Source organism: Notechis scutatus, chromosome 1 (assembly GCF_049901735.1).
Source record: "Notechis scutatus isolate UNSWTSFEM ecotype Mainland chromosome 1, rNotScu1.2, whole genome shotgun sequence".
Taxonomy (NCBI): Eukaryota; Metazoa; Chordata; class Lepidosauria; order Squamata; family Elapidae; genus Notechis; species Notechis scutatus.
This window is the reverse complement of record NC_142009.1, coordinates 227,398,591-227,422,226: the sequence shown is the minus strand read 5'-3', so window position 1 is coordinate 227,422,226 and position 23,636 is coordinate 227,398,591. Positions and strand designations below refer to the sequence as shown.

Genomic DNA, 23,636 nt, shown 5'->3' with positions numbered 1-23,636 from the left:
AAGTAAAAAGTAACTAAAATTAAACTCTGCCTTGAGTCATGGTTAGTAACATCAATCATTTAATTTTATTGGCAACAACATAGAAGTCATTTTTCCAGTACCCCTTTGTACTCCAGACAAAGCCTCTTAGTATACAGACTAGGCTATAAGTCTCAGACCTTCGAGGGGTCTCTTGTCCAAGTGCTACACAGTTCCAACCTTCTTAGGTTTTTAAGATAAGCCAAGAATTGCTAAATTTAAAATATAAGATTAGATCTCGTGTCAAATGTTAGATTTCTGCTTCTTTCTGTAGCTTGCTGTTGAAGAATGGAAGAAGAGAGAATGGGTATTCCCCATTAAATTTTGGCTCCAGCACTATCAGTTCAGGGCTCTGTCTAACTCAACATTCAGCCCTTAATGATTATGTTTAATGAATGCAGTTTCAGCCTAAAAAAACACGTACACCCCTCTTTTAAAGATACATCCAACGCTGTATTTTCAGTGATGGAGAATCATAGATAAACTCAAAACAGTGGTAGAAAGGTATCACTTTTAATGAGAATATCTAGAGTTCCCTCCAAGAAAGTGAGTTATTTTCAGGAAAATTCTGGTTGTAATCTTATTGACAATTATCAAGGAAGGATGAGCAGTTACAAAGAGCAGGAATAAAGAAATTGAAATGATTATCCTGACCACAGTTACTATTGGACCTCTGGTAGCTAGTTCCAAGGAAAAGTGGTTGTCTGAAACAAACAAACAAAAAGATTCTCCAGGCATAGGTCCCAACCCTGTACTGGTGTTGCTCTGTATTTTTCCTATATGACGGGGTTAAACATGTTTTCCTCAAATGGAGTATACTTTAGCAGACAGGCTCACTGCTAGGGCTCCTCCCACATGGGAACTCTAGAACTCTTCCCTTCTAATCCTGGAAGAAGCTATAGCCATGATGGCAAATCTATGGCATGCGTGCCAGAGATGGCATACAGAGCCCTCTCTGTGGGCACACGCGCCATCACCAGCTGGTCTTCACGGGCACTGGAGTGCTGAAAAACAGCCTGAAAATGGCCCCAAAAATGACCTGAAAAACAGTCTGGAAAACAGCCTGAAAAGTGACTCAGAAAATGGCCCCCAAAGCAGCCTGAAAAATGGTCTGAAAATAGCCCAGAAAATGGCCCAGAAAACGACCCCAAAATGGCCAAGAAACAGCTGGAAAACAGCCCCCAAACAACCTGAAAACAGCCTGAAAATGGCCCAGAAAACAGCCAAAAATGGCCTGAAAACACCCCCAAACCAGCCTGAAAATAGTCTAAACGGCCTGAAAAATGGCTAGAAAACGGTCCCCCAAACTGCCAAAACAGAGGCACACATGCACCCGCCAGCTGGTCTTCAGGTTTCCGGCACTCTAACGCACACAGATGCACACACATGCATGCATGTTCTGGTTTGGGCACTCAGTGCCGAAAAGGTTTGCCATCACTGACCTATAGCCAGAACAGCTTTAAAGCCTGCCCTGAAATTGCCATAATAATCCCCTCTTATTAGCTTTCTCTCTGCTCCTTCCTGGGGATGAAATCTAAGAGGATTACCTTGGCTTTCATGCTCAGAGACTTCATACAGAGTTGCCTATCTCAGAGAGACGCACCTGTCCCATGCTACACAAGAAGCCAGTGGAGACAGAGGGCCTAGCCGAGGGCAAAGTGGAGGAAGGAAAGCAGCCTGCCAGGCATGACAGTGAGTCCCAGGAGAGCAAAACTGAAAGGCCTGCCTCTCAGCAAAGCTCACAGTTGGGCCCTCATACCAAGCACAGCAAGAAGCATCAAGATGACCCTCATACAGCTGACACCAAGGCCTATTCCCCATTCCTCAACAAAGTCTTCGGCAAGGTGAGTGAGTGGCTGCAGAGCAGGAGCATGCAACTTTCTGAAGACCCCACCAGGCTCCGTGGGAGGCGGCATGCCCCAAATAGGAAGGTCAAGGGCCTGTTGGGTGGGACATCAGTGTGTAGAAGTGGTAAAATGGATGACTCGAGTCTCTGCAAGGTTTAATTCATCCGTCCCTCTTCAACAGCTGGAAAAATGCCAGCAAAGGACAAGCTCTCTGGTTTCCTTAAAGAGGGTCGTTCTTCAGTCCATGGGCTGGCAAGAAAAGCATGTTGGCTTAATCTTTATTCTGTTACAGGAAGAAGGCCAGAAACGGGCTCTCCTTGCAGTTTGTATTGCTGGAGTCTCCCATCTTTGTTCTTCTTACTAAGCATTCTCTGCTGGCAGGAAAAACAACACTAATGACTCTAACTTAACATGCAGTGAGGCAGGGCTGGGTAAACATAATAGGCAGGTGGTACTTGGAACAGCCGGTCAAGCCACTTGTCAAACTGGCCCTCTACATTCCTGACCTGTCAACAGTTTTTAGACACAGGTCCTGTTTCATCCAGCCATACCCGTTACCCACTGATTTATTACCTCTTTATCCTTATTGCCTTGATGTTGTTCCTCCTCTGTTGCTGCTGCAGTCACTATGGAGCACAGTTTGGTGGAAGAGGGAGAGAAGGTTTCACTTCCATGATGCCTTCCCACTCCTTCTTCCACTTCTTCACTTTCAGCCATGCCATTCTCCGCTAAAGATGGAAGATGTCAGGATGATGATATAGCGGTGGAGTTAGGCAGATAGGCTTTCTCTTAGCTTCTGGGGTTGAGAAGGTCCTGGTTGCCAGTGTTCCTCTTCTTACATATGTAGTAAAATTGGAGGGAGGAGTATGAAGCATTTCATTAAAGTCTCCTCATCTGTATTTACTAAGTTATTCCTTAGCTATCCATTTAGCCTACTGAGATTTAAAACAACCATGGGTTTCTGGTGGAAGTGGCAGAGAATGGCGGGTGGGTGGGGGTGTCATCTCACTGTCCTCACCACTAATGCCACTAGAACCCTGGGAAAATATATTGAAGTGCCTTGGCATCCAAGACTGATGTTTCCAGCAAAATGTTTAATATGCAAGCCATGTGAGACCCCCTAATCAAGGGTCTTCAAACTTGGCAAGTTTAAGACTTGTGGACGTCAACTCCCAGAATTCCTACGCTAACATGACTGGAAGAGGGATTCTGGGAGTTGAAGTCCATAAGTCTTAAAGCTGTCAAGTTTGAAGACCCCTGCTCTAGCTATTACTCTGGTGCTAGAGATATAGAGGGACAGCAACAGAGAGGGCAAGCAGCATTATTTCCTCTCTTCAACAGCAGATCTCATGTTTTGATGATGAGTCCTTAGTAGCTAGAATGACTTTACCTAGACCTAAGAAATTAGGAATGTTTGAAGTTTGTCAAAATAACCACTAAACATACACACACGCACATACACTCAAACTCAAGGGAAAAAATGTAAAATGATGTACTGTTGGTATATAGTTCCAGAAAAATCATCCATAATGTATATAGGTACTTCAAATTTATGTTGATGAAAATGTGGACAACATGAAAGGTCATTTTATCACGCCTGATACACTGGTAAAAAGCCAGAAATGTCTGGGTTCAAATACATTCAATATATGATATAAACTTGGACTCAGAGATTAAAATATTAAATATAAATGTTATTAAAATATAAATGTATCTATAACTGCTGTCAAGAAGATTGGAAGCTACTTTAGAATCTTTTCATTTTTTATTATTACTACTTGTTACTTTATTCTTTAATTCAACATTTGTATTGTTTTTAATTCTATTGGAAATTTTCAATAAAAACCATTTGAAAAAAGAATTCAAAAAAACCTGTATTTTCCAACTGGAGCCCCTTATGGCCTAAAGGAAACAACTGAAAAATAAATATGGAGAACTTGGAAATAGTTAAGTTCCTGAAGGAAGAATTACTTTCATCTCTAAACTGATACTATAATTCAAAAGTAACATTAAAACAGGAGTTGCAACAGATTTGTCTCTTGAGGAGTGAGTTAAGAAATGTCAATGCCAGAAGTAAATGTTAGTTAAATCTAAATGGATTCCTAATATTGCAAGTGTTAGCTTATTTGTTAAGACACTGCTAGTTTTTGCTACCAACCTGCTGGGTTGGTTTCGCCTTAGCTTCAACCCTAGTAAGAAAATAGTTTAAGCAAAAGGAGGTTCAGTTCTCGCCCAAAGCAAAGAGGTTTATTCTGGGGGCAGCTGCAGAGAAAATGGAGTAGAGAGAGACTCGTTTTTATAGGGGAGCTTATTCTAGATGTGGAAGTGTATACGTGTAGATTCTAGGGTGACACTTGAGGGGCATAAGTGTGTGTAGCTACATGTTATTTATGATATTTATTCTTGTGAACATCCAGTTCCGCTGGGAGACCATTTTAATTAAATCTATTTGTGTTTACAGACTTTAATATGTGGATTAGGTCCCAGTAATTTATTTGAGGATTTAAGGAAGTTTGAGTAAAAGATTCCCCCCACTTTGCTATTTTTACTTGATTAACTTACTTTCAGCTTGACTGCCAATTATCTAGAGGAGACACCAATTCTCAGTCCATTGTGGATTCTCTTAATGTTTGAGGGAAGATGGAGACAGTATAAGGAATAAAATATATTTTGATATAAAACTTCCCACAACTGCATTCCCATGGACAAAAAATATACCTAGAAGGCAAGTCAAGAAGAGGGGATGGATAATTACTTCAATGGAATTTGACTTGCACTTTCAGCAGTGGTAATTTGCAAGAACGTGGGATTTTTTTGTAACTAAGGAAGCTTTCACTGGATTTGAAATACTTAGCCTTTTCATTTTTCAAAGCGGTCTCTTGCTGCTGAGAAATTAGTACATTTCCTGCAAAGCAATTTTTTAAACCAGCAGGCAGTAGTACTGGTGGGGGCGGCGGCGCATGGGATGCCTCAAGGAGGAACTGAAGGTCCATGACAAAGCCTCAATTTGCATGCAGATGCAGACCCTAGGTTCAGGAATGGTGATGTGAATGATCTGCCTAATGGGGCCCTAGAGAGCAACTGCCAACCAAACTGGGCAATATTGGGATACATTTTATCTACAGAAACTTTGAGGTCAGATGATCATTATCTACCCTGGCAATTCTGCCATTGTAATAATAAGGCTATATAGCTAATTAACCAGAGTGCATGCTGAGTAAGATATTAGAGAAGAATGGAGTTGGGCCACCACCTATACATGCATGCATATTCACAACTCCTATGAGCGATTTAAGGTAATTTACATTTTAATTAATGTTTAAAATTACAATATGGTTACCCACTAATACTCCCCAACTTTACTTCCTCTTCTGTTCCATACTAATCAGCAATTGATTGGTGAATGATAATATTGTATAGGCAAAGCTTCAGTAAACAGCCAACAAGTAATCACAGAGCTCCAGCAACCAGCCAGAATAGGCAGAAAATATGCAGGGAAAGGAGGTATGATCTATTGAACACAGATGATCAACTCTCCACTGCTAATAAAGACAGCCCATACCTGCTACCTTGTTAGGAGGCCAGAAAATTGCATTAGCTTGACCAATAGGTAGAGAAGATATGGGGAAATGCAGTCTAGTGATTTCCAAGATGTCCTTTTATTTGGAAGTATTTCAGCAGTGTCTACTTCAGGGGAGGATGAAGTCTGTTATGAGTAAAAATCTTTATGTGGAGCCTCCTTCTAGTCACCTGGAAATGTAGGCGTACCTCTGGGCTACCAAGGTATGAGCAACCACTAGATGGCAACCCAGACTAAGAGTTTGCTGTATTTCTTTGGGACCGCCTAGTTCTAGTGGTTGTGAGGACAGCATGCCTAAATGAAAACATGCAGAAGTGAACTTGATCTCCAATCCATTTAATCCAATTTTCAGCAGATTAATTAGGGAAAGGATTTCTCCCTGGGGTGGAAGTATGTAGGTATAAGTGCATAAGTGCATATATGTGCATCATCATGCCTCCTGTCCCTGTCCTATTGTCCCATTTAATCGTACCTATTTTTTGTATTCTTACTCATGTTTATACTTATACTGTTTATTTTGTAAGCGATTGACAAATCAAATAAATAAAATAAAATAAATATTTGGGAGGGGGGTATTTTAATGTTCTCAACTCTTTATCCAAGCTTTCCCCCATGTCAATCAGAGTTGGGACTTTTGAGGACACTTGTGAGGGAAATATGATTTTAATAGTAAAACAATGGCCATAAACTGAATTTTGTATATATCTTTTTCTTCTTGTTTTTTTTAAAAAAATCCTCCCAGTGCCTGAATAGTCTTTTTTGGGGAGGGGGAGGGCTTGCTCTACTTTGTGTTTTTGTCTAATGAGACTTGAATTTAAGTAAATTTTGGAACTTTCTGCACATGTTGAAAATCCCTCTTGTTTTTCAGTAGCCTAGTTCTGAGTATTTTCCTCATGATGTCCCTCAGCAACATTTGTTGTTTAAAAGATAAAATTGCTATTAACAGCTACTAAAAAGTAAAAGCTGGATGGTCTCTTCCTGGATCCTGCGAAAAACATAATTTTGTACTGTGTTACCAATCCAAAGCCATTTATTTTAGACGTGTTTTCTTCAATTTGTGCTTTCTGAAAACTTCTGCTCACTTGGGACTTGTTTTTCATCTTATGCAGATTATATTAAACGTTACAAAGATAGTCCTTTTTTGTAATGGTGCAAATTCCAGAGACAGCAAAAATGCCCCCCCCCCCTTTTTTTTTTTAAAAAAATATGCGTTTCCAGCTTTGTAGAACTTTTTGAGAGTTTCCTGCAGTGAAAGCAGTAAGAAGGATTAACCAAATCAGCTTCAGACCCGGAGATCCTGGCATCCTGATGGGATTTGAACACCTCCAATCTTTCCATAGGCACAAAGGAGGCTTTTTCAGGGACAATGTGTCTCATGGCAAATTCTTTTTTTGCTGGTAAAGAAACTCCAGTAAAGCTTCTTCAGCAAGTTAGATCTTAACTTTATATAGCTGAAACTGTAATAAATGTTACTTATGAATTTTCCCTCCCTTCTTTTATACATTCCCTATACGCCTCACTTCTGGTTTTCAGGTGGTAAAGTGGGATGTGTTGTTACATCACCTTTTAGTTTTTGAAGAAAAGATGAGATATATAATACATATTTTCTCTTTTTTCCTCTTCCTCCTCCTCCTCCTCCTCCTCCTCCTCCTCCTCCTCCTCCTCCTCCTCCTCCTCCTCCCTCCTCCTCCTCCTCCTCCTCCTCTTCTTCTTCTTCTTCTTCTTCTTCTTCTTCTTCTTCTTCTTCTTCTTCTTCTTCTTCTTCTTCTTCTTCTTCTTCCTCCTCCTCTCCTCTCCTCTCCTCCTCCTCCTCCTTCCTTCTTCCTTCTTCCTTCTTCCTCCTTCCTCCTTCCTTCCTCCTCCTTCTTTCCTCCTCCTTCCTTCTTCCTTCTTCCTTCTTCCCTTCCTTCTTCCTTCTTCCTTCCTCCTCTTCTTCCTCCTCCTTCCTTCTTCTTTTGCTAGGAGAGAGAGCTTTCCCCATTGGAACTGGATGGTGAGTTGGCAATGTTTAGGAAACACAATGGGGGGGGACTTTGGAATTTGGCCATGAGGGGGAGATGCAGTCCTCACTTTTTTACTGCTGATCATTAAAAACTGATTTACCCAGTTCCTAGTCTCCATTTCCATAGTGGGTATTTCAGTGTCCATTTTTGAGAAGACTTAAATGATAATGTAATTTAATTAATTTGATTTGATTATTTAGAATTTCAAATAGTTTTATCAGACCAAGGTATATTCTAGTTTGTGATTTAATCAAAAATTAGTTTGTTAAGTCAGTACCACAGGCATTTTTTAAAGAAAGGGAATGACCAATGGAGGGTGAGCAGTTCTTGATGGAGGATGAGCAAATAAAAATATGACACAGACCCAGTTTAGCCATTGTCATTTATTCTGGCTATTTATGAATTGCCATCAAGTAGGCAAAACGCATAAATCAGCAAGAAGTTTCCAGATGTGTAGCCGGGAGGGGTGGGAATCCAAATTTTAAAAAATTATGAAGTTGTTTACAAGTAGTGCTCAACTAATGACCACAATTGAGCCCAAAATTTCTTTTCTAAGCGAGGCCCTTGTTAAGTGGGTTGTGCTCCATTTTACGACCTGTTTTGGGCACAGTTATTAAGCAAACCATTGCAGCTGCTAAGTGAATTATGCAGTTGTTAAGTGAATCTGGCTTCCCCTTTTGACTTTGCTTGTCAGAAGCCAAAAAGGAAAGGTTGCAAAAGGTGATGATCACATAACTCCAGGACACTGCAACTGTCATAAATACATGCCAGTTGCCAAATGTGATCACACTTTGATCAGGTGACCATGGGGATGCTACAATGGTCATAAGTGTGAAAACCAGTTATAAATCACTTTTTTTCACTGATGTGGCAACTTTGAATGGTCACTAAATGAATGACTGTAAGTTGAGGACTACCTGCCTATCAATAAATATTACCCTAATAGCATGTTTGCTTGCCTTTTAGATTTTTTTTCTGTTTTGTTGTTTAAGGAGAAAAGATTGTAAAGATTTATATTAGAAGAAAAGAAAGTACAGAAAGGAAAATTAGTGATAATAATAATTCTTTATGTATAGGTGTTTATTAAGGTAATAAACTGTCTCCGCTGCAAAACTGTAAATGGTCATGATGGTTCCAAATTAGCCAACATGGCAATTTTATTTGTCAAAGTGATTGCTGTCTAGACAGTACAGCTCTACAGAGATTACTTGTGCTTCTTAGCTTAAAGCAGGGGTGTCAAACCACATCAGGGTTGTGTTTGACCTCGGGGGGGGGAACGTGGCCAAGGTGAGTGTAGCCAGCTTAATGTCACTCGTGTCGGGGGCGCCTGTGGTGGCCCGAGCGTTCAGCCAACAAAAATGAGCTCCCAAGTTTCCATTTTCGGCTGCGATGGCCTCCTGCAGCCCTCTGCCAGTAAAAATGGAGCTCGGGTGGGCCACACACAAGCTCCATTTTCACTGGCAGAGGGCTGCAGGAGGCAGTTGCAGCTGAAAAGGGAGCCTGGGAGGGCCATGTGTAGCCCTTCCGAGCTCCATTTTCGCTAGCAGAGGCACCGTGGGCAGGTCCTTCATTGTTTCAAGGGCAACCCCATAGGCCAGATCTAAGCACCCCACAGGCCGCATCTGGCTCACAGGCCTTGAGTTTGACACCCCTGGCTTAAAGCCAGCCTCTCCAGTTTCTGGCAACCTCTGAATGGCCGTGGCTAGTAAGAGTCCCCAAGGGCGTGCTTGCCTTCCAAGGCCATGGGCCTTTCCTGGGTCCCCAATGGGAGAACAAAAGTCAAGGCAGGAATTTTTTCTTTCTGTCTGCAATGGCAGAGCTGCTAGATGCTTTCAAGGAATTTGACACGGATCAGGATGGCTTCCTCAGCTACAAAGATCTGGGAGATTGCATGCGAACCATGGGCTACATGCCTACAGAGATGGAGCTGCTGGAGGTCTCTCAGCACATCAAAATGCGCAGTGAGTTGAATATTTATGTGCTTCTCCAGTTTCTAAGGCTCCCGGTTAATAATAATCAGAGGATGGAGTGCTGCTGACAAGGCTACTGAGGTAACCACGTCAGTATCGGGTAGTTTCTCAGTCTCCGTATATAGGAGTCCTGATTTTGTTTGCAATTGATAATTTTAGTTGCAGTTGATAGAAAACTGCTCAGGTTTTTGAGCAGCAGATAACATGAAAAAAAATAATTAAGAACTGGTTGTAAAAGACATACAGCAATTCTTCAAGTTTCAGTTTCTTTCACAAGTTCCAATTGCAATGCACAATGTATCAATTGAGTATGCATATATGCATCGTTTTTGTATATATGCTGGCTGTGTTTTGGCTCCATCCTACACATATGCATATAAATGTGCAAAAATAAATCCCAAATCAAAATGGATTGCATCATTTGACATTTCATAGTTCACGTTTGGTAAGAATGATATTTTCTAGAACATAATTGGTTTTCTAGTATATTTTTAATTAAAAGAATAAACATCAGCTTAGCTCTGAATAATGTAATTTGTCTCTGGCTGCTAAGCTATTGTTTTTTTTTTTCCTCAGTTGTATGCAAAGTCGCATGGTTCTGCTTCCATTTTCTTCCTTTCTCACCATATCTACTGGCATACCTAGGTGCTGCTTCCAAAAGTGTTTTGAGTTGCAGTTATTCTGTAAACTGTACGGCAGACTTATAAAAGCTCTGTTCAATTTCCATAAATACCTTTAGGGAAAAAAGTGATTATTTTTTTTTGCAAAATTCCTGCTTCCAAGGTCAGTGCATGAATGTGAGAAGCAGGAGTGGGTACGAGTGTGGTTCACCTCAGCAGAGAAATGTGATGTATGGACAGAATATTTACACTTCATAATATTTAGGCATAGGGATGAACAGATATTTAGAGGATGTAAATTAGATTCAGAATTATGTTCGTAGCTCATTACATTGCTTCTTAAATTACCCACAAACCATTTCAATAAAGTTGAAGAAATTTTGATCTCCCTGAAATGCTTTCAATCACCATGTTACCCCATGTGTTGTCTTCTATTTCGTTTTATGGAACTGATGCTAGAAGATGAGTTATGAACTGTTGAAGAATAGGAAATCTAAGAACATGTTAATCTCATTCTTTTTCTATAGGTATGGTAAAAATTTACAGAGTTCTGGAAGTTAGCTACTGTGGGAAAATAGAATGCTGAATTAGACATGCATTTGGTCTGTTCCAACTTACTAGATTTATATGAAACTCTTAGTTTCATATAAATCTAATAAATAAAATAAATATATTGAAGAAAAGTAGTTTATACCCAGTTTCTCCAACAATATGGCCTCCCCCAATAGGAAGTCCCAGCATGTTTTATAGGCATGAAATGAAATTAAGCCCCTCCCCCCAAATTAAGGCCTATATTAAAACATGCGAAATGGGGGGGAATGGTGGGGGGGCTTGCAGTTAGGAAGTACTTTTGTTGCACACCCGGATATGGTGCTGCCTGCGTTGACCCCGATACGAAGTGCCCCACCAACGCTGAGGTCAACATCCAAGCCATCGCCGTCCGCCCGAAGATGCAAGGGGGGGGGAATTAAGTCACCCCCGAAAAGATGGCCTAGGCATTTTTCCGGGGCTCAAAAAAAAATAAGACCCAGCCTTATTATATGAGAAACACGGTATATCTAATAGCATCATCTCCTACCTTATTCAAAAGTGCTTCTTCCATCAATTGAACTAATCTTTTCTTGTTATCTCTCCTCTTAGTGGGAGGGCGTATAGATTTTGAGGAGTTTGTAAAGATGATGAGCCCCAAACTGCTTGAAGAAACAGCTCATATGGTGGGTGTGAGGGAGCTGAAGATCGCCTTCCGTGAGGTATGATAGCAAAGTCATGAACTGGATATGTAAAGTTGTACTGAAACTCATGCATAATATTTCCATAATTATTGATACTAAATCATTTTATGAAATGGAAGAAGAATAGAGGTTTTGGTTAGAAATATGCTTGTCCCCTAGGCAGAAAATACAGCATACAGTTGTGCTGCTACTTTATTACTGGAAAATAATTAAGTTAAATAACAATGGTCATTTAATTATTTCAAGACGTGAAATATGTAGAACAGAGATATTTACTGAGTAATCTTACCAAGGATAGAGTGGGGGCAACTGAGGCAGAAGGGGCCCACTTCCTAACCCTGCTAAACTTATGTGAAATGGCTGGACGTGATGGAATCTGGGATCCTTACTTTGAATGGGATGGAAGATCAACCTTCTGGACTATTTCAAGAGAAGATACATGTCATCCAACACACTAACCCCCTTTTGCCTTCTAAACACTGGAGGTCTGAAATTAGTTGGTATTTGCTGCTAACCTCAGTGAAGAAGTAGAGTTTATCTTTTTTTTCCCTCTGAGGAAGGAAATCTGAAAAGAGATACGACTCCTCTGTCTAAGTCCAGAATCCTAACGTTTCACTTAGATTAGCACAAAATGTCACCACTCAAATATTGTTGTGGCTCAGACAGCTAGAGGGCTAGCAAGATGGTATCATTGGGAATAAATACAGATGCTCTTTTGATCAATTGAATGTCTTGAAGTAATCTTACTCTATGCAGAAGTATCCTCTGTGTTTGATATTGTTCTTTTCTAATCTGCAAATGGCGCCTGTCTTTTTCTAGCTCATTTTAGCTTTATATATTTCTCTCATACTGGCTCCACAGAACAGAAGACTATATTTGGCAAAATGCTTAACCTCTTCCCTTCTCCTCACTCCCTAATGGAATGTTTGTTCTGGGTAAACAATATTAATAAATTGAAAAATATTACTGCAGTGCCTTTTGATTTACACCTAGATTTATTTATCCGATTGATTTATTTAGATTGATGTATTTCTGGTTCTTTAAAGAAAACTCTTTAAGTGAATAGACACAGACAAAGGTAATAGAGATTCAGAAGTGTATCTCCCATTGTAGTGCTTTACCTCCAATATCTTTTGCAGATAGAACATTTAAAAGTTATATGTGCTTTTGGAATGAGGAATGAATTTTAAGATAGGGACAGTTAATTATAGCTTTATTGAACAGCAAGGAGCTAAGTCAATCTAGCTTATAAAATGAAGTTGATGCTTCTCAGTGCTATGAAAATCTATTTCCTGATAGGCCATGGTTACATTTCAGAAGACATAGAACACATCCAGACAACCAGTTTAATGTGACTTCTTTAATCCACGAGGCTGCATCAACCTAGAATTGCTATATCTGTCTAGCCAATGTCCACTTTGCTTTGGTAAAGAGGCCAGTGAATGGTATTATTTTAACAGTTTATTGCAAGGCTTAATAAGCTGCAGCTATTGTTGGATTTGGCCAATGGAGAAAATATCCAACATTTGCTCTCTATGATATGGATAATGGCCTGGAGAGGAGGAAAGTTTTGAGAGATAGGCCCAACTGATTATCTTGCAAACACAATTGAATGTTCTGATTTTAAAAGGGGAAATGTTACTTTACTACCAGTACCGCCAAGGAGAATTTAAAACTATCTCACTGATGAACTGAAGGCAATTTCATGGGGAAGTAGTAGGGGGGAAAAGTTGCCTGCAAAGGTTTGTACCATTGGTTACCTGCAAATAGGAAAAGGCCCTAAGTTTCTTTCCAGATGCCATTTGCTACATCAGTAAAACGCTTGATTATATAAAAATAAGATATTCAGATGATACCTGTCTATCTACCAGTCTGGAGATGAGGCAAGACATTTTTATTCTCTCATTTGCTTCTGTACTGTAGAAAGTCCATTTTTTTCCAGAAAACCAACCCTTTAATGACATTCATAATTCCAGACTTTTCAAAATATTTCTTTCCCAGAGGCTAGTCCTTCTATGATGTCATGTCCAAAGACTTCATTCCCTTAAGCATTATTTAAGCATTATTTTTATTTTCCCTCACAGTTCCTTCCCAGTTCATTCAAAGATCTGGCTAGTTTCCAAAAGCCTTGTGTTTTCTTTATGTAAGACAATCAGATGAACCAAGGCAAAGAAAAGCAGATGGTCAAGGAATTGTTTTCTTTTCTTTCTGTGATCAGGAAATTAGTCTGATTTCTGTCAGAATAGAGCTCAACCAAACTCAGGTCAAAGAGGAAAGGGAGATAAAAATCGGTGGCCAAACAGTAATTGATTAGTTAATTTGAAAACTTCAAGGACAATCATTAATTATTAATCCCATGGCATCAGTGGTGGGATTCAAATATTTTTACTACCGGTCCTGTGGGCATGGCTTGATGGGCATGGCAGGGGAAGGATACTGTAAAATCTCCAGTCAGGGGTGGTATTTGCTGGTTCTCTGAACTACTCAAAATTTCCGCTACCAGTTCTCCAGAACTGGTCAGAACCTGCTGAATACCACCTCTGCATGGCATAGTCATTAAATATGCTGGCATTCTGCACCTATGATAGCCACAATCTTGGTATGAGATGTTCTCTTGGTCAGTGGCCCTTAAGCTACATGTTTCCTCTGCACCCCAAATAGGACTGCAGAACCTTGAAATTGCATTACCAAAATATGGCAGCAATGACCATTTTATGCAACATGATTTTTTTTTCAAAATAGAGGAGGAAATGGGAGGGAGAGGCCTGTGGGAAGGCAAACTACACTGCCACTAAATCCCTTCGCTACCGAGTATACAAAATTTTAATGTTGCAAAGGAATTATCATGCTGATGTTATTCTTGTGCAATTATCTAACCTCATGCCAATTGTCTGTCATTTAGGAGTGTACAGAGAAAAAAAACAGCAAGATTGGAGAGTTTGAATAAGCATCAGAAGAGAAGGTAGAGGAGGGAAATAAGAATGGGAAAGCTAGATGGAGAATAAATAAGAAAGGAAGGTTTATTTATAACTTAGATGTATAAAGGTGTCCCGCTGAGGACAGACTCTGGATAGCATGCAATTGAACACAATATTTAAAATAGGAAAAAGAAATATATAGAATAATGTTAAACTAAACATAATAGGGAGCAATATGCTGTAGCTAAGACAAACTACACACCAGTAGGCATGACACGAATCTCTCCCAGAGCTTGGAAAGGAGCCAAGTGTTTAAATATCATCTCAGCATGAGTAGGCAGTCCAAAGCCTTCCAGGGAGAAATTGTTCCAAAGAGCAGGTACTGCTAGAGATGTTTGAGTGGGAAGTAAATACAGTGAGTTCTCAGGCAATTCCTTCTTTCTCAAGTTTGATACAGATGGAGATGGAGCTATCAGCAGTTTAGAGCTGCGCCAGGCTGTGACTGCTCTCTTAGGTGAGCAACTCAATGCCCAGGAATTGGATGAGATCCTGCAGGATGTAGATCTCAACGGAGATGGAAAAGTGGACTTTGATGGTGAGAAAAGTCAGCACATGTTTTGTTAACCCTTTCCCCTTAAATACTGCATTCTGAAAGGCAGGATCTGTTTTCTAGAAACGAAGCACTATGTCAGAGGGGATTTTTTAAAAAATGCCAAATAGGTTCATCACAAATAGTACAGGACAACATTGGCTGGGTTGTTTAAAGAATTCAAGAAATAATCTAGAAAAGTTGTAGGTTTCCAGAAATGGATAGCACTGCAATTGTAAATTCCAGTAGGAGCCATACAGTAATAACCTGTTTTCAATTTTATCTGTGAAGACATGCACAAGTTTGAACCAGAACTCTTTCATTTCAATGCATTTAATGTACATTAAAAAAACAGAATTCTTTGCTACTCATTACATCTTTAATGGAAGCAGAGATTGTGGCTACTGCTTGTTTCCCTTTGAAGCTTTGTATGATCTGTAGTCAATTTTGTAACTATTAGCTATCAGAGAATATGGGCCAATTTCAAAATTCACAGTCGGATAAGGTTGACTACCTCTTTTTATCATTGTTTGTATACTAGTAGCCATATCTTTTCCATGGAACATAAACTAGAACTGCAACTCTGAAACATATTGTGATCCCCAAGACATGCATCTGTTCTAAGGACTTATCATAAACACAGCCAGGGGAAGATGAATTTTGGTAGGGTGGAGGGAATTGTGCCAGGAAACAAGATTAACACTTGTACAATGTAGTCCATTCCACACATGAGAGAGTTATCACACTGAGAGGATGTAATGCCTGTTGTGATTTCTCCAAGGACCAGGATGCAACTCAGGGGTGGGCTTCAATTTTTTTTAGCAAGGGGCTCTCTAACCTAATGACAGGCTGGGTGGGTGTGGTTGGGTGGTCATGTGACTGAGTGAGTGTGGCCAACTCGACATCACTTTTTTGCCCTAATTACCTATATATATATATATATATATATATATATATATATATATATATATATATATATACCAAAAAGTTGTTTATTATTTAGTGCATTTAATACATAAATAAAAGACTGGGTGAAACCAGGTTTAAGAGCAGTGACTATGAGAGGGATCTTGGAGTCTTAGTGGAGTTTCTGGTGAGTTACATGATTCTTATTATTTGGGAATTAATCCCTTCGGAGGCTAGTGGCTATGTTATCTGATTTTCTCAATGGCTCTCCCTCGCAAGCACTGAGTGGATTGTTTATCTAGCTTACAACATTTTTACTAGGGGTGAAATGCTCTTGGCTGAACACCTAGAAGTTCAGTTAAGCCCATTAAGAGCTTTCCCTTGCTGCTTGTCTTTCTGAGGTTATTGGGGGCTCTCCGAGCCCCACAGAATCTTAGCTAGGGGTTCTCTCTAGCCTCTGCAAGCCCCCAGCAGCCCACCACTGATGCAACTATGATGGTTTATTACACTATCCCTCTTCTTAAGGCCCATCCATACTTTGGATCTTTGTCTCTTGCCTCATTTTTACCAGAAAGCTATGATTATACATCCATCCTCTTTTACTATCCACCACCCAAATCATTGCCATAGATTAGAGGGAATCAAATAGATCCCCTGAGACAGAGACATTGATTGAGAAGAAGATGAGAACCTCTCAAAAACATGATTGACCTGAGTCTTCCTGTCTCTTTCAGAGTTTGTCATGATGTTGTCATCCATGTAACAAGGACCAGAGGAGAAGAATGGGATGTCTTTTTGTTTCCAGAATTACCTTGCTCAGTAATGAGAAGGAATTGGTTTCTGCTGCCAGCTTTTTTCACTTCCTGGAGATAGGAGCTTTTATTTATTTTTATTTATTTATTTTGATTTGTCAATCGCTTACAAGATAATAGGTATAAGTATATACATAGTTATGAATACATGAAATGGGTACATATAAGAAAAGGAAAAAAAGGACAGAGATGGTAGGCACATTGGTGCACTTATGCACGCCACCTACAGACCTCTTAGGAAAGGGGTGAGGTCAATAGTAGAAAGTCTAAGGTTAAAGTTTTTGGGGTTTGGGGAAGAAACCACAGAGTCAGGTAGAGTGTTCCAGACATTGACCACTCTGTTGCTGAAGTATTTCCTGCAATCAAGTTTGGTGTGGTTAACCTTGAGTTTGTATCTATTGTGTGCTCTTGTGTTGTTATGGTTGAAGCTGAAGTATTCATTGACAGGTAAGTCATTGCAATGTATGATTTTACATACCATACTTAGATCAGACCGAAGACGGTGTAATTCAAGGTTTTCTAGGTCTAGAATTTCAAGTCTGGTGGCATAAGGTATTCTACAACGAGTAGAGGAGTGGAGAACTCTTTTTGTGAAATATTTCTGGACTTTCTCAACTGTGCTAATATTGGATACGTAATGTGGATTCCAGACTGATGAGCTGTATTTGAGTATTGGTCTAGCAAATGTTTTGTATGTTCTAGTTAGTAGTGTGATATTACCAGAGAAAAAGCTACATAGGATTAGGTTAACAACTCTTAATGCCTTTTTGGCTATGTAGTTACAGTGGCCTCTAGCATTTAGGTCATTAGAGATGAGTATTCCAAGGTCCTTTACAGAGCTTGGATCATCAACAAGGTCTTGACTATTCAGCTTGTATTTTATTTTCTGAATTTTTTTGGCAATATGTAAGACAGAGCATTTATTTGTTGAGATTTGAAGTTGCCATTTGTTTGACCGTTCTGATACATAGTCAAGATCTTTTTGAAGGGTAGCAGTATTGTCTGTGGTGTTGAATAGCTTTACATCATCAGCGAAGAGAATGCAGTTGCTCTTAATATGATCACAGATGTCATTTATGTAGAGTATGAAGAGAATTGGTCCTAGAACATTGACACCACTATTGACAGGTACAGAATTTGATAGGACGCTCCCAATTTTGACCATTTGTTGTCTGTTTGACAGGAATGCTTCTATCCAGTTATGCAGATGTCCAGAGATACCATAAGATTTTAGTTTTAGTAGTAGTTTGTCATGTACCACTGAATCAAAGGCTTTACAGAAGTCTATGTAGATTGCATCTATTGTTTTGGTCTGATCGAGTTGTGTAGTCCATATGTTTTTGCAGTGTAAGAGTTGCAGATTATAGGATAGTTTACTATTACTATTACTTCTCAACAGGAGTGAAATTCTCTTTCCCTAAGTCTGGATCCAAAGCTCCAAAGTATCTCAGGGAGCAAGTGCTAACTCTGTGTGCAGTAAGATTTTGTGTTTTGAGGCAAAATGGCTGGGCTAAGTCTAGAGAACTCACCTTGTTACATATTGACATACTCACCTTGGATTGGTCAGTCCTGACGGCGGGAAACTTGAAGAGCCGTCATTGGCCGCGAGCCGCGAGCAGCCCGCTATAAAGAAGGCTGCCGCGGCTCCGCAGTTGTTCAGTTTTAGAGAAATAAAAAAAGAACAAAGGATCAACTGGGTCTCGAGTCGTTATTTCCCACAACGCAACACACCTGGTACCATCTTTGCTTGTTAGGTACAGAAAACACTTCAGGACCCATACCTGTGTGGCAAGGTCTGGCAAATTCTGTCCAGGTATGGAGCCAAACCCAGGTATATTTGATTTCCCCTGCCTCCTGCCCCCCATCAGCTCAAAATTCCTGGAGACTTAAAATAAACTGTTTGAAGTTAATAGTTCATTCATCCAAAGATATTCTGTTGAGCTGAATGGTAATTGTTTTTAATTCCTTCAAAGCAAAATGAATAAATGAATGACAAGCCTCTTCCCAGATATTTTAAGATAAAAGGAAAGAGACTCCTTACTGGAAACTATAAGAATGTGTATCCTATTTCAATACCTTGGTTAAACAAAAACAAAATCAGCTTTGGATTTGTAAACAAAGCTATTATAATTCCAAAGAGCAATACCTGAAATGCTTCCCAGGAATTACATGAATTCAATGTCAGCTTGAAATTTGGAAAAAAGTTAAAGATCACTATATGCAACCATAAATATATTTATTTTCTTTGGACAGTTGCATAAATATTAGTTATATGTATGTTTATGCATATGCAAAAACAGAGTCAGACTCTGGCTGTTACTGAACAACTGCAATGCCACATATTGAAATGGAATGAAGCATAATTGAAATATTTGTATTTTGTTTTTCTCAAGTTCATGTGTTAAGTCTAGATAGCTGATGATAATTAAAATTCACAATATTAGATCACAGATGAAATCAAAATGTAATAGTATGGCACATCTGGCAAACAGAACAAAGTCTTAGTTAAAATCACTTCAGCCTGACAAATTAAAAGCTTGCTTCTTACTTTAAAATTGAGAATGAGGTCTTCAGAATTTCACTTTCCAAAATAGTAGTGTGTCTATAGAGAATGTTCTTTGTCCAATCAATTGATCTTCCACCATGGATAGGAACATAGAAATCCTACTTAGCTTGGTTTTAATAGGTAGGCAAGACTGGTGTGACAGCTTCTACCTGGGATCCTTGATTTTGCTAGGACATTATAGTCATCAACAATTGTAATTATACTCATAAATATTTAGCAACTAAAAGATGTATGGCAGGATAGAAGTCATATGATCCCACAGGTAAACACCCATAACTCCTTTGCATCAATTGAAGCTTCTGAAAACTTCTAGTGATACCTCATGCTAAATGCTTTGTAATAATCAAATCTAGCAATAACTGAGACATAGTGAGTCAGTTTTCCTCAGGAATGGGCACAGCATTCCTGACCACAGCTTCTTTGCTTCTCTGCCGCAAGAAACAATTTCCCCAAAACAAATAGCATCCCTTATCATCTAATCAGTCTACCTGTCAAAGAAAACTCTTTGCAGAAACAAATGGCATGTGTAGCTTGGCTGTGGGTAGAACACTGTTTCATGTAGGAAGGAAGTCCGGTTTCTGTGTCTGTTCTCCCCGACACGCAACAGACAGGAACAGATAAAAACATCAAAGACAACTCCAGAAAGGCAGAGCTTCCACAGTTACTTCCCATTTCACCTTGCATGCCTCCTCTTTGCCTATTACTTCTCAGCATTTTTTTTTAGATGAGTTAATCATTTTTTTTTCTTTTTTAAAAAAGTCCTTAGACTTTTTATACCATGTTCAGAAAAAGGCTCAGCTAGTGGGTCTAGCATCTCTGTGTTTGGGAGATATTACCTGGACCACTAAGAGACAGCCAAACCTATTATTCAAAAGACCCTCCTATGCTTGCTCAACCTCCCCACCGCATCATGAGAGGGAGGGAGTGTGACTGGTACTTGTTTTTCCCACCAGCGGGGTCCATCAGTGGGAAGGGAAACCAAACTGAGGGATAGAATCAATGGTTACTACCATTTTAGAATGCCTTGATAAGACCACACTTGGAATACTGCATCCAGTTTTGTTTGCTGTGATGTAAAAAAAGATGTTGAGACTCTAGAAAGAATGCAGAGAAGAGCAACAAAGATGATTAGGGGACTGGAGACTAAAACATATAAAGAACAGTTGTTGAAATTTGATATGTCTAGTTTAATGAAAAGAAGGACTAGGGGTGACATGATAGCATTTTTCCAATATCTCAGGGGTTGCCACAAAGAAGAGGGAATCACTCTATTCTCCAAAGCACTTGAGGGCAGGACAAGAAGCCAGGGTAGAAAGTAATCAAGGAGAGAAACAACTTAGAATTAGGGAGAAATTTCCTGACAGTTAGTACAATTAATTAGAGGAACAATTTGCTTCTAGAAGTTTTTAAGAAGAGATTGGACAATCATTTGTCTGAAATGGTATAGGGTTTTCTGAGCAATGGGACAGCAGGTTTCCTGAGCAGGAGCAGGGAGTTGAATTAGAAGGTCCTTTCCAACTCTGTTATTCTCAGGAGTGGGATTCTACCAGTTCGCACCTATTCACTAGAACCAGTTGTTAACATTCTAAGCAGTTCGGAGCACTGGTTGTTAGAAGAAATTACTGGACTAATCCTGTAAGGAAGGCAGGAAGGAACAACATTCTGGAACCTCTCTGGAGTTCTTTCCCCTTTGCTGGTACATTGCTTGTGTAGAGTGACCATTGAAAAAGTGACCTATGACGTTTTCACACTTACGACTGCAGCAACCCCACAGTCATCGGCAAGGAGGCTCAATGTAGTGATGTTGAGTTGGCCACGCCCAGCTAACGACCACCAAGCCACACCCACCACCTAAGCCACACCACAGAACCAGTTGTTAAAAATTGAATCCAAACTTCCGTTTGTCGCCGCGGCAGGATTTGCTGGTACCCAGACGGTGGAGCTTGCGCAGGGCAGCTGAAGGTAGGGGATCCGGAGAGGGGTTTGGGGTGTTGCAGACCCCCCCGTCCGTAGAACCCCTTTCCCAGGACGTGCAGCGGCGCCGTAATGGCCGCCACAAGAAGCTGCAGCCGGGTAAGAATGCGCAGGAGGAAGTGGAGAAAGTGCTTGAGAGAGAAAGTTTTTCTTGGCTCCTAGGACTCTAAGACATATATAATAAAATTCCTGAAAAGTATGACTTTCTGAATAATACCTGCCAGAAGAGGAAAAAAGCGGCAGTTTGATGGTGCTGAAAGGATAGCTTTCCCTCTTTTCCTACGGAATAAATAACTGGATATTAAGAAACCTATTTTTGTAGGTGAAAATTGGTTTTAAGCGATGAGTGGAAGAGAGAGGAGTAAAAAGAAAATATTTGTATGCTAAGACTTTGTTGGAGGAGATGCCTTAAGGATTTGAAGACTAGAATATATTGCAATAAGATTTTAAACAGATTTGGACTTTCTTTCTCTTTGATTGATATTACCCCAGAAGGAGAAAGTGAAAACTCTGCCTTGGTTTGGACTGACTGATAACTTTGGGACTGCTTTATTTTTTTATTTTCTTTTGAATATTCTGGTTGTTGTAAGAAGAAAGAAGGGGAAAAGAAAAGAAAAGATTTATAATGGCTCTTTCTGTTGACGAACTAAGAAAAGAATATGAACAAGCAAAAAAAATGGTAAAGATGGTGTGGAAGAAGCTTTCCTTTTTTAGAAATGGCGCTTACTAACTATCAACAAACATTACAACAGATGAAGACAGCAGAGGAACAAGAAAGAAAGGAAGGAGCCATTTTTAATGAATCTCAGAATTTGATCAAGAAAGAAGGAAGAGAGAAAAGAAGAAAACTAAAGGACTTAAGATCTAAAAAAACATTTAAGAAAGGGAAAAATAAGGTGCAAAACCAATATGATGATAGTAAACAAAAGGGAAAAGGAATACGACAGAGAAGGGAAGCCAGTAAGGCAGAGGCTAGAAGAAGGGGGTAGAAAGGTTTGTTGGGAGAAGAAAGAAAGGGAAAAGGTGGAGAAAAGCTACAATGTTTTGAAATTAAATGAAAAAAAGGAATTTTTATGGATAATGGATAAAGTATAATTTTTTAAAAGATTTTGCAAGGTACATAAGATGAGATGGTAGTATTGTAATGGTTTAAGAGTTGATAAGAGATTAAAATGTTAAAATGTTTAAAAATGATTGGCTTTAAAATTTAATAATAGGGGAGGTTTAGAATACTGTTTTAATTAAAGAGTTTAATAAGATTATGGTATTGATGTTATTATAAAATTTTTATTATAGTATTTTTTTTTAATATTTGGATTTATTGTTTAATTATGTACTTATATTTTGGATGTACTAGTTAGATAGAATGTACCAAGCAAAATCGGATTGGGTATTGGATATTATTTTAAAGATTAATTTGATTAACTTAGGGGAGATAGAAAGGCATCATACTCTGATTAATGATTTCAGGAGAAACTTATTTTCTTCTTTCTTATAAGGAATGAGACAAAGGGATGATAAAAATGGACAAAAGATACAAATATAATGATTCAAACTAAGATGATTAATTAAGATAGAATTAAGAAGGGTGAAATATGTGGAGAAGTTAATATAGAAGGCTTAGAATGGTAAATAAAATAAGTAATGATATGTAAGATGAGCATGAATATAATTGAAGTCCATGAAGAGAGAGATACCTGGGTCCAAGTTACTTTCCAAAAGATTTTTTAATGTTTTGTGTGTTGTGTGTATATGTTTTTTTGGGGGAGAATTAGTAAAAACTTGTAGAAATATAGAATGAGAATAATGGTAACTAAGTCAGAAAGAAATAGATGAAATAATAATAATGATATTGAATAAGAGTAAAGAGAAGTAAAGAGAAATTGAATAAGAGGTTTTTGTATGTTATATGGAAATGGTTTAAAACAGAATCATAATTTATCTGACTTGTTAAATTTACAATGAAAAAAGGTTTAAACATGTAATGAATAATGATAATTTGTGTGTTTTAAAAATTAATAAAACTTGTTTTTTTTTTTTTAAAAAAAAATTGAATCCCACCCCTGGTTATTCTGTTATGTTTTTATTCAAGCCATGGGGTTCCACCATTCACTTTACTCAACTTATTCCACATTGAAACTGCAAGGAATGACCCACAGGTCAGGCTCATTATGGAAGGAGAGTAAGACTTGACCACTGGGGAAACAGGACTAGATGAACTAATTGTACTTTATTGTAAGGCTGCATTAACAGAATCTTGCAAGTCTCAAAGTACAAATTTCCAACCCACCACTTCGAACTGCCTGATCCGTTAGGGCAGACCCTTTCTCAGTTTCATTTTGAGACCATTAAGGGATTGCTGGCTCTTGCCCCTCTTATCTGATTGTTTTCTCCTTCTCTTTCTTCAAGGTCACTAATTCCTTTCATTACAATAGTCAGTGAATGATAGAAGGTTGATTATTCTTCAGGGGTCTCTATAAAGCTCCCCCACCCAGTCCCTAATCCTGAAAGTGAGATGGCTAGTGGCAAGGTGGTGGGGTGGTCAAGAGGTGGAGCTCTCACCTCACAATCAGGAGGCTGTGAGTTCAATTCTAGGTAGAG

General features: G+C 39.1%; 1 protein-coding gene across 1 annotated transcript; it reads left to right on the top strand.

Annotated features, from left to right (window-relative positions):
• The first annotated feature begins 1,571 nt into the window (after positions 1 to 1,571).
• CABP4 (calcium binding protein 4) lies at positions 1,572 to 16,501 on the top strand. The gene is made up of 6 exons (XM_026665331.2): positions 1,572 to 1,862; positions 7,408 to 7,438; positions 9,266 to 9,409; positions 11,179 to 11,288; positions 14,636 to 14,783; positions 16,418 to 16,501. The coding sequence occupies exons 1-6, from the start codon at positions 1,629 to 1,631 to the stop codon at positions 16,444 to 16,446; spliced, it is 696 nt and encodes a 231-aa protein (XP_026521116.2). The 5' UTR covers positions 1,572 to 1,628; the 3' UTR covers positions 16,447 to 16,501.
• Positions 16,502 to 23,636: the final 7,135 nt, after the last annotated feature.